Source organism: Nerophis ophidion, linkage group LG03 (genome assembly GCF_033978795.1).
Source record: "Nerophis ophidion isolate RoL-2023_Sa linkage group LG03, RoL_Noph_v1.0, whole genome shotgun sequence".
NCBI lineage: Eukaryota > Metazoa > Chordata > Actinopteri > Syngnathiformes > Syngnathidae > Nerophis > Nerophis ophidion.
The window spans coordinates 9,616,301-9,631,055 of record NC_084613.1 but is presented as its reverse complement, the minus strand read 5'-3'; the positions used below and the strand labels follow the sequence as shown (position 1 = coordinate 9,631,055).

General features: G+C 43.3%; 1 protein-coding gene across 2 annotated transcripts; it reads right to left on the bottom strand.

Annotated features, from left to right (window-relative positions):
- Nucleotides 1-347: 347 nt before the first annotated feature.
- armc10 (armadillo repeat containing 10) lies at nucleotides 348-14,496 on the bottom strand. Of its 2 annotated transcripts, XM_061894208.1 has the most exons (6): nucleotides 13,982-14,495; nucleotides 7,723-7,868; nucleotides 7,505-7,639; nucleotides 7,249-7,425; nucleotides 4,928-4,999; nucleotides 348-1,090 (listed from the first exon to the last, which is right to left on the bottom strand). In XM_061894208.1, the coding sequence occupies exons 1-6, from the start codon at nucleotides 14,244-14,246 to the stop codon at nucleotides 839-841; spliced, it is 1,047 nt and encodes a 348-aa protein (XP_061750192.1). In that variant the 5' UTR covers nucleotides 14,247-14,495; the 3' UTR covers nucleotides 348-838. The 2 variants fall into 2 exon arrangements, with proteins under 2 accessions (XP_061750192.1, XP_061750193.1); XM_061894209.1 differs by lacking the exon at nucleotides 4,928-4,999 and having other exon boundaries at nucleotides 13,982-14,496.
- Between the last annotated feature and the right edge of the window lie 259 nt (nucleotides 14,497-14,755).

Genomic DNA, 14,755 nt, shown 5'->3' with positions numbered 1-14,755 from the left:
GTATATATATATACACACACGTATATAAACACACACAACACATATGTGTATATATATATATATATATATATATATATATATATATATATATAAAATGATACACACATACATAAACTCAGTATATAATTATCATTTCATATTTTTTTATTTAACTTAGAAGAAAATGTGTCCTCTTAATAGATTAATGATAAAATATATATTTTTTAAACACATCAAATTTTACTCAAAAATGATTACAGTGTATATTTATATTTTAATATTTTAAAAATATGCAACTGCAATTAACTTGTAATGATAGCAAAAGACTTGAAATTGTTGGAGAATAAAAGGCATATGTACAAAATACATAATTTTGCAGCAAGTCATAATATTTTAATCATAAACGTATCAGTGCATCAAAATCAAAACATTAGTGTTAGACAAACAAAGTAAAATGTTCTCCACAAATATTGATAGTATCAATATTTAGCTGTTTTCTGAAAGACACTAATACTGACTTTATCGTCCGGTTATTCGTCCCTTTTATTAGAAAAAAATAAGGCTTTTAATTTCATAAAGTCCTATTTCTCTCCTAGTTGTACTAGTTTTCCAACAGCACGGCCCTAATACTTCTTTGGCAACAACGAGGAGGTCCTGTCGCTCTTTGAAAAACAAGAACCGCTTCTTTCAAAATATTTTTTTTTTCAAAAGGGCAGTAAAGAATGACGCAGTAAAAAGTGTTCCATCGATGGAACTGTGTCAGGTGACTGCTGGTGCAAAAAAGTTGCTACTTCTCACTTCCTTGCTAAATTATTAAGTCGATGACATTGGCGATGCATCATCAAAAAAAAAGAAGGGTTTACGTCAATACACGGGCCACCTGTGCTTGAAGCTCCTTGTCGGGGTGTGACAGCAGCTCCACCAGTCGGCCCTGGAGCTGCGACGACTCGTCCAGCATCACCCGGAAGAGGCAGTCCTGCTTCCGCCGCAGCTGGTCGGCCACCTGCGCCGACGGCCTCCAGGCCTTCAGGTTGCCGGCGAACGTCAGCAGCCGCAGGAGCACCGACGAGGCGGTTTGCACGTCAAAGAGCAGCATGACGGAAGCTGGGGCCTGGGGGCCAAAGCACACAGGAACGTTCTGATCTTACAGTCAATACTAGCGGCTACAAAGTGACATATTAAATAAATAAATAAATGGGTTGTACTTGTATAGCGCTTTTCTACCTTCAAGGTACTCAAAGCGCTTTGACACTATTTCCACATTTACCCATTCACACACACATTCACACACTGATGGAGGGAGCTGCCATGCAAGGCGCCAACCAGCACCCATCAGGAGCAAGGGTGAAGTGTCTTGCTCAGGACACAACGGACGTGACGAGGTTGGTTCTAGGTGGGATTTGAACCAGTGACCCTCGGGTTGCGCACGGCCACTTTCCCACTGCGCCACGCCGTCCCACATTTACACATTTTTATACATTTTTAAACACATGCAATCAAATAAGCTTGATTGTGCAAGTTGTGGTAGTTTTATGAGGTATTATTCATGAGTGAGAGGAATAATGACGAATTGACAAACGGTATTTTTGACAAAAAAACTCACTTTCTATATGGAGGATGAGAGCTATTTAACTTTACTGCCCTCTAGTGGGTGCAGGCTGCACTATATATACCCATCCATCCATCCATTTTCTACCGCTTATTCCCTTTCGGGGTCGCGGGGGGCGCTGGCGCCTATCTCAGCTACAATCGGGCGGAAGGCGGGGTACACCCTGGACAAGTCGCCACCTCATCGCAGGGCCAACACAGATAGACGGACAACATCCATCCATCCATTTTCTGCCGCTTATTCCCTTTCGGGGTCGCGGGGGGCGCTGGCGCCTATCTCAGCTACAATCGGGCAGAAGGCGGGGTACACCCTGGACAAGTCGCCACCTCATCGCAGGGCCAACACAGATAGACGGACAACATCCATCCATCCATTTTCTGCCGCTTATTCCCTTTCGGGGTCGCGGGGGGCGCTGGCGCCTATCTCAGCTACAATCGGGCGGAAGGCGGGGTACACCCTGGACAAGTCGCCACCTCATCGCAGGGCCAACACAGATAGACGGACATCATCCATCCATCCATTTTCTGCCGCTTATTCCCTTTCGGGGTCGCGGGGGGCGCTGGCGCCTATCTCAGCTACAATCGGGCGGAAGGCGGGGTACACCCTGGACAAGTCGCCACCTCATCGCAGGGCCAACACAGATAGACGGACAACATCCATCCATCCATTTTCTGCCGCTTATTCCCTTTCGGGGTCGCGGGGGGCGCTGGCGCCTATCTCAGCTACAATCGGGCGGAAGGCGGTGTACACCCTGGACAAGTCGCCACCTCATCGCAGGGCCAACACAGATAGACAGATAACATTCACACTCACATTCACACACTAGGGCCAATTTAGTGTTGCCAATCAACCTATCCCCAGGTGCATGTCTTTGGAAGTGGGAGGGGCCTATCCCCAGGTGCATGTCTTTGGAGGTGGGAGGAAGCCGGAGTACCCGGAGGGAACCCACGCATTCACGGGGAGAACATGCAAACTCCACACAGAAAGATTCCGAGCCTGGATTTGAACCCAGGACTGCAGTACCTTCGTATTGTGAGGCAGACGCACTAACCCCTCTGCCACCGTGAAGCCCATACCTATATTGCCAAAAGTATTTGGCCACCTGCCTTGACTCGCATACAGTGAGGCAAAAAAGTATTTAGTCAGCCACCGATTGTGCAAGTTCTCCCACTTAAAATGATGTCAGAGGTCTGTAATTTTCATCGTAGGTACACTTCAACTGTGAGAGACAGAATGTGGAAAAAAAAAATTCAGGAATTCACATTGTAGGAATGTTAAATAATTTATTTGTAAAATAAGTATTTTGGTCAACCATTCAAAGCTCTCACTGATGGAAGGAGGTTTTGGCTCAAAATCTCACGATACATGGCCCCATTCATTCTTTCCTTAACACGGATCAATCGTCCTGTCCCCTTAGCTCTCTCCTTTAGGTCACACATTAAAAGCGTTACTAAAACGGCCTTTTTCATCTCCGTAATATCGCTAAAATTCGCACCATTCTGTCCACTAAAGACGCTGAGATCAGTATCCATGCGTTTGTTACGTCTCGTCTCGATTACTGTAACGCACTATTTTCGGGTCTCCCCATGTCTAGCATTAAAAGATTACAGTTGGTGCAAAATGCGGCTGCTAGACTTTTGACAAGAACAAGAAAGTTTGATCACATTACGCCTGTACTGGCTCACCTGCACTGGCTTCCTGTGCACTTAAGATGTGACTTTAAGGTTTTACTACTTACCTATAAAATACTACACGGTCTAGCTCCATCCTATCTTGCCGATTGTATTGTACCATATGTTCCGGCAAGAAATCTGCGTTCAAAGGACTCCGGCTTATTAGTGATTCCCAAAGCCCAAAAAAAGTATGCGGGCTGTAGAGCGTTTTCCGTTCGGGCTCCAGTACTCTGGAATGCCCTCAGTTCCAGATGCTACCTCAGTAGAAGCATTTAAGTCTCACCTTAAAACTCATTTGTATACTCTAGCCTTTAAATAGACTCCCTTTTTAGACCAGTTGATCTGCCGTTTCTTTTCTTTTTCTCCTATGTCCCACTCTCCCTTGTGGAGGGGGTCCGGTCCGATCCGGTGGCCATGTACTGCTCGCCTGTGTATCGGCTGGGGACATCTCTGCGCTGCTGATCCGCCTCCGCTTGGGATGGTTTCCTGCTGGCTCCGCTGTGAACAGGACTCTCGCTGATGTGTTGGATCCGCTTTGGACTGGACTCTTGCGACTGTCTTGGATCCATTATGGATTGAACTTTCACAGTATCATGTTAGACCCGCTCGACATCCATTGCCTTCCTCCTCTCCAAGGTTCTCATAGTCATCATTGTCACCGACGTCCCACTGGGTGTGAGTTTTTCCTTGCCCTTATGTGGGCCTACCGAGGATGTCGTAGTGGTTTGTGCAGCCCTTTGAGACACTAGTGATTTAGGGCTATATAAGTAAACATTGATTGATTGATGATTTATCAATCAATCGTCCTGTCTCCTTAGCAGCCCCAAACCATGATGTTTCCACCCCCATGCTTCACAGTAGGTGTGGTGTTCTTGGGATGCAACTCAGTATTCTTCTTCCTCCAAACACGACGAGTTGAGTTTATACCAAAACGGATACATGGATGATACAGAATAGGATTGGGAGAATGTCATGTGGTCAGATGAAACCAAAATAGAACTTTTTGGTATGAACTCAACTCAACGGGTACATAGTAGGCAGGCGCATACTATATACCAGGCGGCAATTCAAGGAAATACGGTATATGTTTTTTCCTACTTTATTATGCATTTTCAGCAGGTGCGACTTATACTCCGAAATATACAGTACAATTTATGTAGGCCACAAGGAAGTGTTTACATTTCGAAAAAAATCATAATAATATGACTCCTTTAATATGCTGATCGGCATTGCACCGTATGGTTCGGAAAATACGGTAATTTGAAATATTTTGTGACTTTACGAACGCCGTTTGAGTAATGATTAAACAATTTTGGTCCCTGTATGGGTGTGTTGTGCCAAAAAAGGAGAACTTGCACAATCGGCATAGCTCGGTTGGTAGAGTGGCCGTGCCAGCAACTTGAGGGTTGCAGGTTCGATTCCCGCTTGTGCCATCCTAGTCACTGTCGTTGTGTCCTTGGGCAAGACACTTTACCCACCTGCTCCCAGTGCCACCCACACTGGTTTAAATGTAACTTAGATATTGGGTGTCACTATGTAAAGCGCTTTGAGTCACTTGAGAAAAGCGCTATATAAATATAATTCACTTCACACTTCACTTCACATTCAGAGCTAACTGTATCGTGATTGAGGGGCTATGTGACGCATCCTAAATCAAGCCGCTTACCTGAGCCTGAACAATATCATCCATCATGTCTGGATTAGATGACAAATTCACCAGCACTTTTAAGGTCTGAACCTGAAACAAAGTGTTCACGGTTATTGAACAAAAATCGATAAACGATACAAACCCCAAAACCAGTGGAGTTGTCATGATGTGTAAATGGTAAATAAAAACAGAATACAATGATTTGCAAATAGTTTTCAACTTATATTCAAATGAATAGACTGCAAAGACGAGATACTTAACGTTTGAACTGGATAGCGTTATTTTTTTGTGATTATGAGCTCATTTGGAATTTGATGCCGGCAACATGTTTCAAAAAAGCTGCCACAAGTGGCAAAAAAGACGGAGAAAGTTGAGGGATGCACATCAGACAGTTATTTGGAACATCCCACAGGTGAACAGGCTAATTGGGAACAGGTGGTTGCCATGATTGGATATTAAAGCTCAGTCATTCACAAACAAGGACGGGGCGAGGGTCACCACTTTGTCAACAGATGCCTGAGCAAATTGTTTGAGAACAACATTTCTCAATTAGCTATTGCAAGGAATTTAGGGATTTCACCATCTACGGTCTGTAATATCATCAAAAGGTTGAGCTAATCTGGATAAATTGCTGCACGTAAGCCATATTACAGTCCTTTGTTCCCTCAGGCAGTACTGCATCAAAAAGCGACATCAGTGTGTAAAGGATATCACCACATGGGCTCAGGAACACTTCAGAAAACCACTGTCAGTAACTACAGTCTGTGGCTACATCTGTAAGTGCAAGATAAAACTCTACGATGCAAAGCGGAAGCCATTTATCAACAACACCCAGAAACGCCGCCGCCTTTGCTGGGCCCGAGCTTATCTAAGATGGACCGATGCAAAGTGGAAAAGTGTTCTGTGGTCTGACAAGTCCACATTTCAAATTGTTTTTGGAAACTGGACAGGAGAGGAAAAGAACCATCCAGATTGTTAAAGGCGCAAAGTTGAAAAGCCAGCATCTGTGATGGTATGGGGGTGTATCAGTGCCCAAGGCATGGGTAACTTACAAATCTGTGAAGGCACCCTGACTGCTGAAAGGTACATACAGGTTTTAGGGCAACATATGTTGCCATCCAAGCAACGTTATCATGGACGCTCCTGCTTATTTCCGCAAGACAATGCCAAGCCACACGTTACAACAGCCTGGCTTTGTAGTAAAAAGAGTGCGGGTACTAGACTGGCCTGCCTGTAGTCCAGACCTGTCTCCTATTGAAAATGTGTGGTGCATTATGAAGCCTAAAATAGCAGAAGGGAGACTGCTGAACAACTTAAGCTGTACATCAAGCAAGAATGGGAAATAATTACACTTCAAAAATGTGTCTCCTCAGTTCCCAAACCTTTATAGTGTTGTTAAAAGGAAAGGCCATGTAACACACTGGTAAAAATACCCCAGTGACAACTTTTTTTTGCAGTGTGTTGCTGCCAGTAAATTAGAAGTGAATGATTATGTGAAAGTTGCCCTCCTGTGGGTTTTTCTGACCAAAAAGATCCTCTCGTGAGCCCGGTACTCTGGTCCAACAATGTTTTATTGTGTGCACACGCGCCAGGTTAGCACTCTTTTTCATCAACTTTTCAGTCTTTCGGCTGCTCTTCCTCTTACGGCCTTGGTCTCGTGCGCATGTCTGGCGCCTCGAGCTCAAACTCCAACTCCAACAACTTGTCTCGTCTCGGCTGCTGCTAATTGGGGGACGGCGTGGCGAAGTTGGAAGAGTGGCTGTGCAATCCGAGGGTTATTGGTTCAATCCCCACCTTCTACCATCCCAGTCACGTCAGTTTTTTCCTTGAGCAAGACACTTCACCCTTGCTCCTGATGGGCCCTGGTTAGCGCCTTGCATGGCAGCTCCCGCCATCAGTGTGTGAATGGGTGGATGTGGAAATACTGTCAAAGCGCTTTGGGCTCCTTAAAAAGGGGTAGAAAAGCGCTATACAAGTACAACCATTTACCATTTTATTTACCATTTAATAAGCGTGGCAGGTGATTGGATGATCAACCCCAACTGGGTAATCCAATCACCTGCCAGCTGTGCTTCAAGGCTGGTCCTTCCACAACCCGCTCCGCGGCAGGCCCGCAGACCACGCCCCCCTCCACACATTATTTGCAAAAACAAAATGAAGTTTTTTTTAGTTTGAACATTAAATATATTGTCTTTGCAGTCTACTCAATTGAATGTAAGTTGAAAAGGATTTGCAAATCATTGTATTCTGTTTTTATTTACCATTTACACAACGTGCCGACGTCACTGCTTTTGGGGTTTGTAATACAAGAACATTTACCAAGAGGCGAAGGAGCTTACCTGTAACTCTTCATTGCACACCACGAGCAGCGAGAGCAAAAGGGTCACAGAGTCCTTGAGTAAGTACTGGTGTTTGTCCGTGACGGACAGATTCGTTAGCAGCCTGAGAGCGCCGAGCTGGAGGTCAGAGTTCACCGGAGACATCTCGATCGACTCCAGCACTTGTGGCACATAAACCTGCACGGACAGAGATGGGCTCGTCCTGTTCAGTTACCAGACAAACAACATTTTGCATGCAGAAGATATGCTTGTCTACCTTCAGTTGCTCCTGGTTTTCCGTGTTCATGCACAGATTACTCAAAGCATTCAGAGCGTGTGTTTTAACCTCAGGTGCCGGGTCAGAGAGGAGGCCACCTATGACTGGAATCCCTTTAAACTCACGAATAATGTTCTGTAGGGGGACAAAGGGGTAAACATGTTTGTGTACATACCCAGCATGACATCGGGAATGTGATGTTTTTGAGGGGCCAGTACCTGATTCACGGTAAAGGCCGCGGCGTTTCCTAATGTGAGTAAAAGACGACACCTGTCGGATGGACTCGTACTGGTTTGAAGACACGTCAGCAGCATTTTCAGGTGCTCCGGTTGCAAGTTACCCGGGGTCTGATGCGTGGTGTCGCCTGTGCCGACCAACGTGTGATTTAGAAAAGTTTAAATTAACTTTTGAAACAAGACGAAGAAAATGTTGGCACTGAAATGAATGGACATTATCGTATTTTCCGGACTATAAGGCGCACTTAAAAAACATATTTGGACTGGATTTGTTGCACAGGTAGTTCCACGCTGGAAATCACTGAGAGTGGCCCATTCTTTCACAAATGTTTGTAAAAACAGTCTCCATGCCCAAGTGCTTGATTTGATACACCTGTGGCCGGGCCAAGTGATTAGGACACCTGATTGTCATCATTTGGATGGGCGGCCAAGTACTTTTGGCAATATAGTGTACAAAACCTGTTTCCATTTGAGTTGGGATATTGTGGTAGAGGTAAATAAAAATTCAATTGAATGCACTAGAAAGACAAGATTTTTGATGTTGAAATTCATAAACTTTATTTTTGTTTTGCAATTATTAATTAACTTAGAATTTCATGGCTGGCTGCAACACGTGCCAAAGTAGTTGGGAAAGGGCATGTTCACCACTGTTACACCACCTTTTCTTTTAAACACACTCAATAAACGTTTGGGAACTGAGGAAACTAATTGTTGAAGCTTAGAAAGTGGAATTCTTTCCCATTCTTGTTTTATGTAGACCTTCAGTCGTTCAACAGTCCGGAGTCTCCGCTGTCGTCTTTTACGCTTCATAATGCGCCACACATTTTCCATGGGAGACGGGTCTGGAATGCAGGCGGGCCAGGAAAGTACCCGCACTCTTTTTTTACGAAGCCACGCTGTTGTAACACGTGCTGAATGTGGCTTGGCATTGTCTTGCTGAAATAATCAGGGGAGTCCATGAAAAAGACGGCGCTTAGATGGCAGAATATGTTGTTCCAAAACCTGTATGTACCTTTCAGCATTAATGGTGCCTTCACAGATGTGTAAGTTACCCATGCCTTGGGCACTAATGCACCCCCATACCGTCACAGATGCTGGCTTTTGAACTTTGCGTCGATAACAGTCTGGATGGTTTGCTTCCCTTTTGGTTCGGATGACACAATGTCGAATATTTCCAAAAACAAATTGAAATGTGGACTCGTCAGACCACAGAACATTTTTCGATTTTGCATCAGTCCATCTTGGATGATCTCTGGCCCAGAGAAGCCGGCGGCGTTTCTGGATGTTGTTGATAAATGCCTTTCGCTTTGCATAGTAGAGTTTTAACTTGCACTTACAGATGTAGCGACGAACTATATTTAGTGACAGTGGTTTTCTGAAGTGTTCCTGAGCCCATTTGGTGATATCCTTTAGAGATTGATGTCGGTTTTAGATACGGTGCCGTCTGAGGGATCTAAGGTCACGGTCATTCAATGTTGGTTTCCGGCCATGCCACTTAAGTGGAGTGATTTCTCCAGATTCTCTGAACCTTTTGATGACACTATGGACCGTAGATGTTGAAATCCCTAAATTTCTTGCAATTGCACTTTGAAAAAAGTTGTTCTTAAACTGTTTGACTATTTGCTCACGCAGTTGTGGACAAAGGGGTGTACCTCGCCCCATCCTTTCTTGTGAAAGACTGAGCATTTTCTGGGAAGCTGTTTTTACACCCAATCATGGCACCCACCTGTTCCCAATTAGCCTGCGCACCTGTGGGATGTTCCAAAAAAAGTGTTTGATGAGCATTCCTCAACTTTATCAGTATTTATTGCCAACTAGCCCAACTTCTTTGTCACGTATTGCTGGCATCAAATTCTAGAGTTAATGATTATTTGCAACAACAACAAAATGTTTATCAGTTTGACCATCAAATACGTTGTCTTTGTAGCATATTCAACTGAATACGGGTTGAAAATGATTCGCAAATCATTGTATTCCGTTTATATTTACATCCAATAGAAGTCATATAGAAACGGGGTTTGTATTTCCCTACATCACATTTGATTGCACCATACATATTAGAGATGCGCGGTTTGCGGTCCCATCAGCGGGTCGGGCGGTTGACATGACGAAAAAATAGACTTTAATTAGATTCGGGCGGGTGGCGGCTGAATCATCCAGAAATATTTGATATACATGGTTCTGGGACCGGTATCTTTTGCCATTTTAAGAGCCATTTAAGACCCGTGTCTTAAAGCGAAGAAGACAATAGGAGACGCTATTATTAGGGCGTGCTATGAAGCAATTGTCTTTGTCGCCTTCTACAACATGTACGATCTGCTTGTCAGTCCAGCAACATGTTGTGTGCGGCTTCTGCGGCAACACGCACACGACTGCAAGGCATACTGGGTTACACAGAGTACACTAATGGTTGTGATATAAAAATGTTAACACTCTTAGCAATATGCGCCACGCTGTGAAGCCACACCAATTAAGAACGACAAACACATTTCGGGAGAACATCCTCACAGTAACACAACATAAACGCAACACAACAAATACCCATAATCCTTTGTATTCGTGACACTCCTGAATATATTTTATACCCCCCCCCATGCGTCGGTAAGTGAAGTGAAGTGAATTATATTTATATAGCGCTTTTCTCTAGTGACTCAAAGCGCTTTACATAGTGAAACCCAATATCTAAGTTACATTTAAACCAGTGTGGGTGGCACTGGGAGAAGGTGGGTAAAGTGTCTTGCCCAAGGACACAACGGCAGTGACTAGGATGGCGGAAGCGGGAATTGAACCTGCAACCCTCAAGTTGCTGGCACGGCCGCTCTACCAACCGAGCTAAGACAAAGGAGACGAGGGACACAAGAAGAGAAGAGAAAAAAATGAAGAAGACAAACAAGAAGGAAACAAATAAGATAATGTAGGAGATGACACAAAAAAGAAGAGAGGTGGGCGGGGTTGGGAGAGCGGGGGTGTAAATTATATTCAGGAAGTGTCACGAATACAAAGGATTATGGGTATTTGTTGTGTTACGTTTTTGTTGTGTTACTGTGAGGATGTTCTCCCGAGATGTATTTGTCAATCTTGAATTGTGTGGCTTCACAGCGTGGCGCATATTAGTAAGTGTTAAAGTTGTTTGTATCACAACCATCAGTGTACTCTGTATCACCCAGTATGTGTTTCAATCTTGTACGTGTGATTGCTGAAGCTGCAAACAACATGTTGCTGGACCAACAATTGGTTCATACATGTTGTTGAAGGTGTCTAAGGCAATAGCTTCACGGCACGCCCATATTCTTGTCATCAGGAGGAACGCTTTTGGATAATCGCGAAAACGTTTGCGGCTCCAATCGTCTTCGATACTCTGTGAAACAGGATTAAATATCATAATGGGGGCCGGCATGGCGTAGCGGGTAGAGCGGACATGCCAGAAACCTGAGGGTTGCAGGTTCGCTTCCCACCTACTGACATCCAAATCGCTGCCGCTGTGTCCTTGGGCAGGACACTTCACCCTTGCCCCCCGTGCCGCTCACACTGGTGAATGAATGATTGGTAGGTGGTCGGAGGGGCCGTAGGCGCAAACTGGCAGCCACGCTTCCGTCAGTCTACCCCAGGGCAGCTGTGGCTACTGATGTAGCTTACCACCACCTTTGTGTGAATGAATGATGGGTTACCACTTCTCTGTGAGTGCTTTGAGTATCTAATAATAGAAAAGTGCGATATAAATCTAATACATTATTATTATCTCTGTGAGTGATAAAGGCAGCCGACCTCTGGTGTATTTCAGCAGGCGGTTGGCGGGCGGGTACGGTCCTGATAAAATGTTAGTTCAGGTGGACGGCGGGTGGATGACAACTTCGGTGATGCGGTTGCGGACGTTATAATTGCCTATCCGCAGAGGTGGGTAGAGTAGCCAGAAATTGTACTCAAGTAAGAGTACTGTTACTTTAGAGATTTATTACTCAAGTAAAAGTAAGGAGTAGTCACCCTAATATTTACTTGAGTAAAAGTAAAAAGTATATTGTGAAAAAACTACTCAAGTACTGAGTAACTGATGAGTAACCTGTTCGTTTAATGATTACGGCAACAAATAATGCACAAAAACAAAAATATAGCAATGAGCAAATTCAGAGCCAGGAATATCTCTTAAGCAACTAAAACAATATTATATATTAAATAATAAAACATTAGAATAAAAAAAAATTAAGGCAAATTGAGCCACAATAACTTAACAGCACCATAGGCTCAGTAGGCATTGATTGATTGATTGATTGATTGATTGATTGATTGAAACTTGTATTATTAGATTGCACAGTACAGTACATATTCCGTACAATTGAACACTAAATGGTAACACCCCAATAAGTTTTTCAACATTAATCAATTACTTAATAAATGACCATGTTGAGGTGGTCTACCTCATATATACATACACACACATATCATATATATATATACACACCTTTATATATACAGTATATAATTTATACTTATTTATTTTGCCGTTTTTGTTTACATGTTAACGGTGTTTTACATGCATGTTTAACATATAGATTCCTATCTTTAATGACGACAAGAATATAAGTTGGTGTATTACCTGATTCTGATGACTTGCATTGATTGGAATCAGACAGTATAGTGCTGATAACGTCCCGGTTTTCAAATGGAGGAGAAAAAAAGTTCCTCTTTTCTGTCTAATACCACATGAAAGTCGTTGGTTTTTGGCATCTTATTTGTCCAGCTTCCATATTCGTTTTTACACACTTTACAAGAAATGCATTGGCGGCAAACTCCGTAGCTTGCTCGCTTGTTTGCTCTGGCTTCCGGAGACTCTTATTTTGTTAGCGCAGGCGCGATGGAGCGGCGCTTTTATTGTGAAGACAGGAACTGTGTGATCGGTCTTTAGGCTTTTGACGGGAAGTACGGTTGAAATAAAAAAGTGTCTTTTTTCCTTCACACTTTTGATTGATTGGTTGATTGATTGAAACTTTTATTAGTAGATTGCACAGTACAGTACATATTCCGTACAATTGAACACTAAATGGTAACACCCCAATAAGTTTTTCAACATTAATCAATTACTTAATAAATGACCATGTTGAGGTGGTCTACCTCATATATACATACACACACATATCATATATATATATACATACCTTTATATATACAGTATATAATTTATACTTATTTATTTTGCCGTTTTTGTTTACATGTTAACGGTGTTTTAATGAATATACATGCATGTTTAACATATAGATTCCTATCTTTAATGAAGACAAGAATATAAGTTGGTGTATTACCTGATTCTGATGACTTGCATTGATTGGAATCAGACAGTATAGTGCTGATAACGTCCCGGTTTTCAAATGGAGGAGAAAAAAAGTTCCTCCTTTCTGTCTAATACCACATGAAAGTCGTTGGTTTTTGGCATCTTATTTGTCCAGCTTCCATATTCGTTTTTATACACTTTACAAGAAATGCATTGGCGGCAAACTCCGTAGCTTGCTCGCTTGTTTGCTCTGGCTTCCGGAGACTCTTATTTTGTTAGCGCAGGCGCGATGGAGCGGCGCTTTTATTGTGAAGACAGGAACTGTGTGATCGGTCTTTAGGCTTTTGACGGGAAGTACGGTTGAAATAAAAAAGTCTCTTTTTTCCTTCACACTTTTGATTGATTGGTTGATTGATTGAAACTTGTATTAGTAGATTGCACAGTACAGTACATATTCCGTACAATTGAACACTAAATGGTAACACCCCAATAAGTTTTTCAACATGTCGGGTTCTACGTGTGACGGTCACGTGACCACCTGGCTCTGTTTGATTGGTCCAACGTCACCGGTGACTGCATTTGATTGGTGAAAAGCAGGCATGCGTAGTTCCTACTTTGAATGCATGTCTGACAAAATCAAAACAAACCAAACGTGCATTAACAGATCGATAAAAAAAAGTAGCGAGTAGCGACCTGATTGCAGATAAATGGAGCGGAGTAAAAGTAGCGTTTCTTCTCTATAAATATACTCAAGTAAAAGTAAAAGTATGTTGCATAAAAACTACTCTTAGAAGTACAATTTATCCCAAAAGTTACTCAAGTAGATGTAACGGAGTAAATGTAGCGCGTTACTACCCACCTCTGCCTATCCGTGCATCTCTAATACATATACAAATAAAAACACAATTTCAACATCCTCACACTGAAATGTGATTCATTCAGTGGTTTTCATCCATTTTTGACATAAACCAGACTTGCCTGAAGCAGCATCCGTCCGCTCGCCTTGAGGACAGACGACGTCCAGTCCCGACACTTTGGCCAGCAGGCTGCCCGGCCGAGGGCTTCCTTCCCCGGGCGGACCGCCCTTCAAAGCCGCGCCTTCCCAGTTCACACTTTTCTTGTACCTCTTGAAGCCTCCCCCGCTCAGAAGCTTGTACAACCCGTAAGAAGCTCCGGCTCCGGCGACTATTCCCAGCAAAGCCTTCATGTTGCCAATTTTAGGGCTAATGGCGCCGTCGCCCATTCTGTTTACTTAGCGGCTAACAGGCTAACTAAACTCGGACACGACTGAGCTAAGAGGCCGGCTAAACTCTACCGAGCTGGTGTGAGTGGATGGAGGTATTAACTAAACCACGCAGCTTATTAATGTGATTTTATGGCAAAAGCCAGACAAAATCAACATAAAATGAGCCATCACTTTGTGCGAAGTTGTCAACAAACCGTTGTTGTCGTTATGTGTGCTGCGTGGCTTTTCCGCCGGGTAGGAACAAAATAGCGGGCCGGCCTAATGTTCCACAGCAGGGGTGTCCAAACTTTTTCCACATGGAGAAATTAAAGCAGGGGTCTCTAACTCAATTTACCGGGGGGGGGGGCACTGGATGCACAGTCTGGGTGAGGCTGGGCCGCAAGAAAATATTTATTAAATTGTTTTTTTTTTTAAATGTCTTTATTTTAATTCTCAACACAAAATCAATCAATGTTTATTTATATAGCCCCAAATCACAAATGTCTCAAAGGACTTAACAATTCATT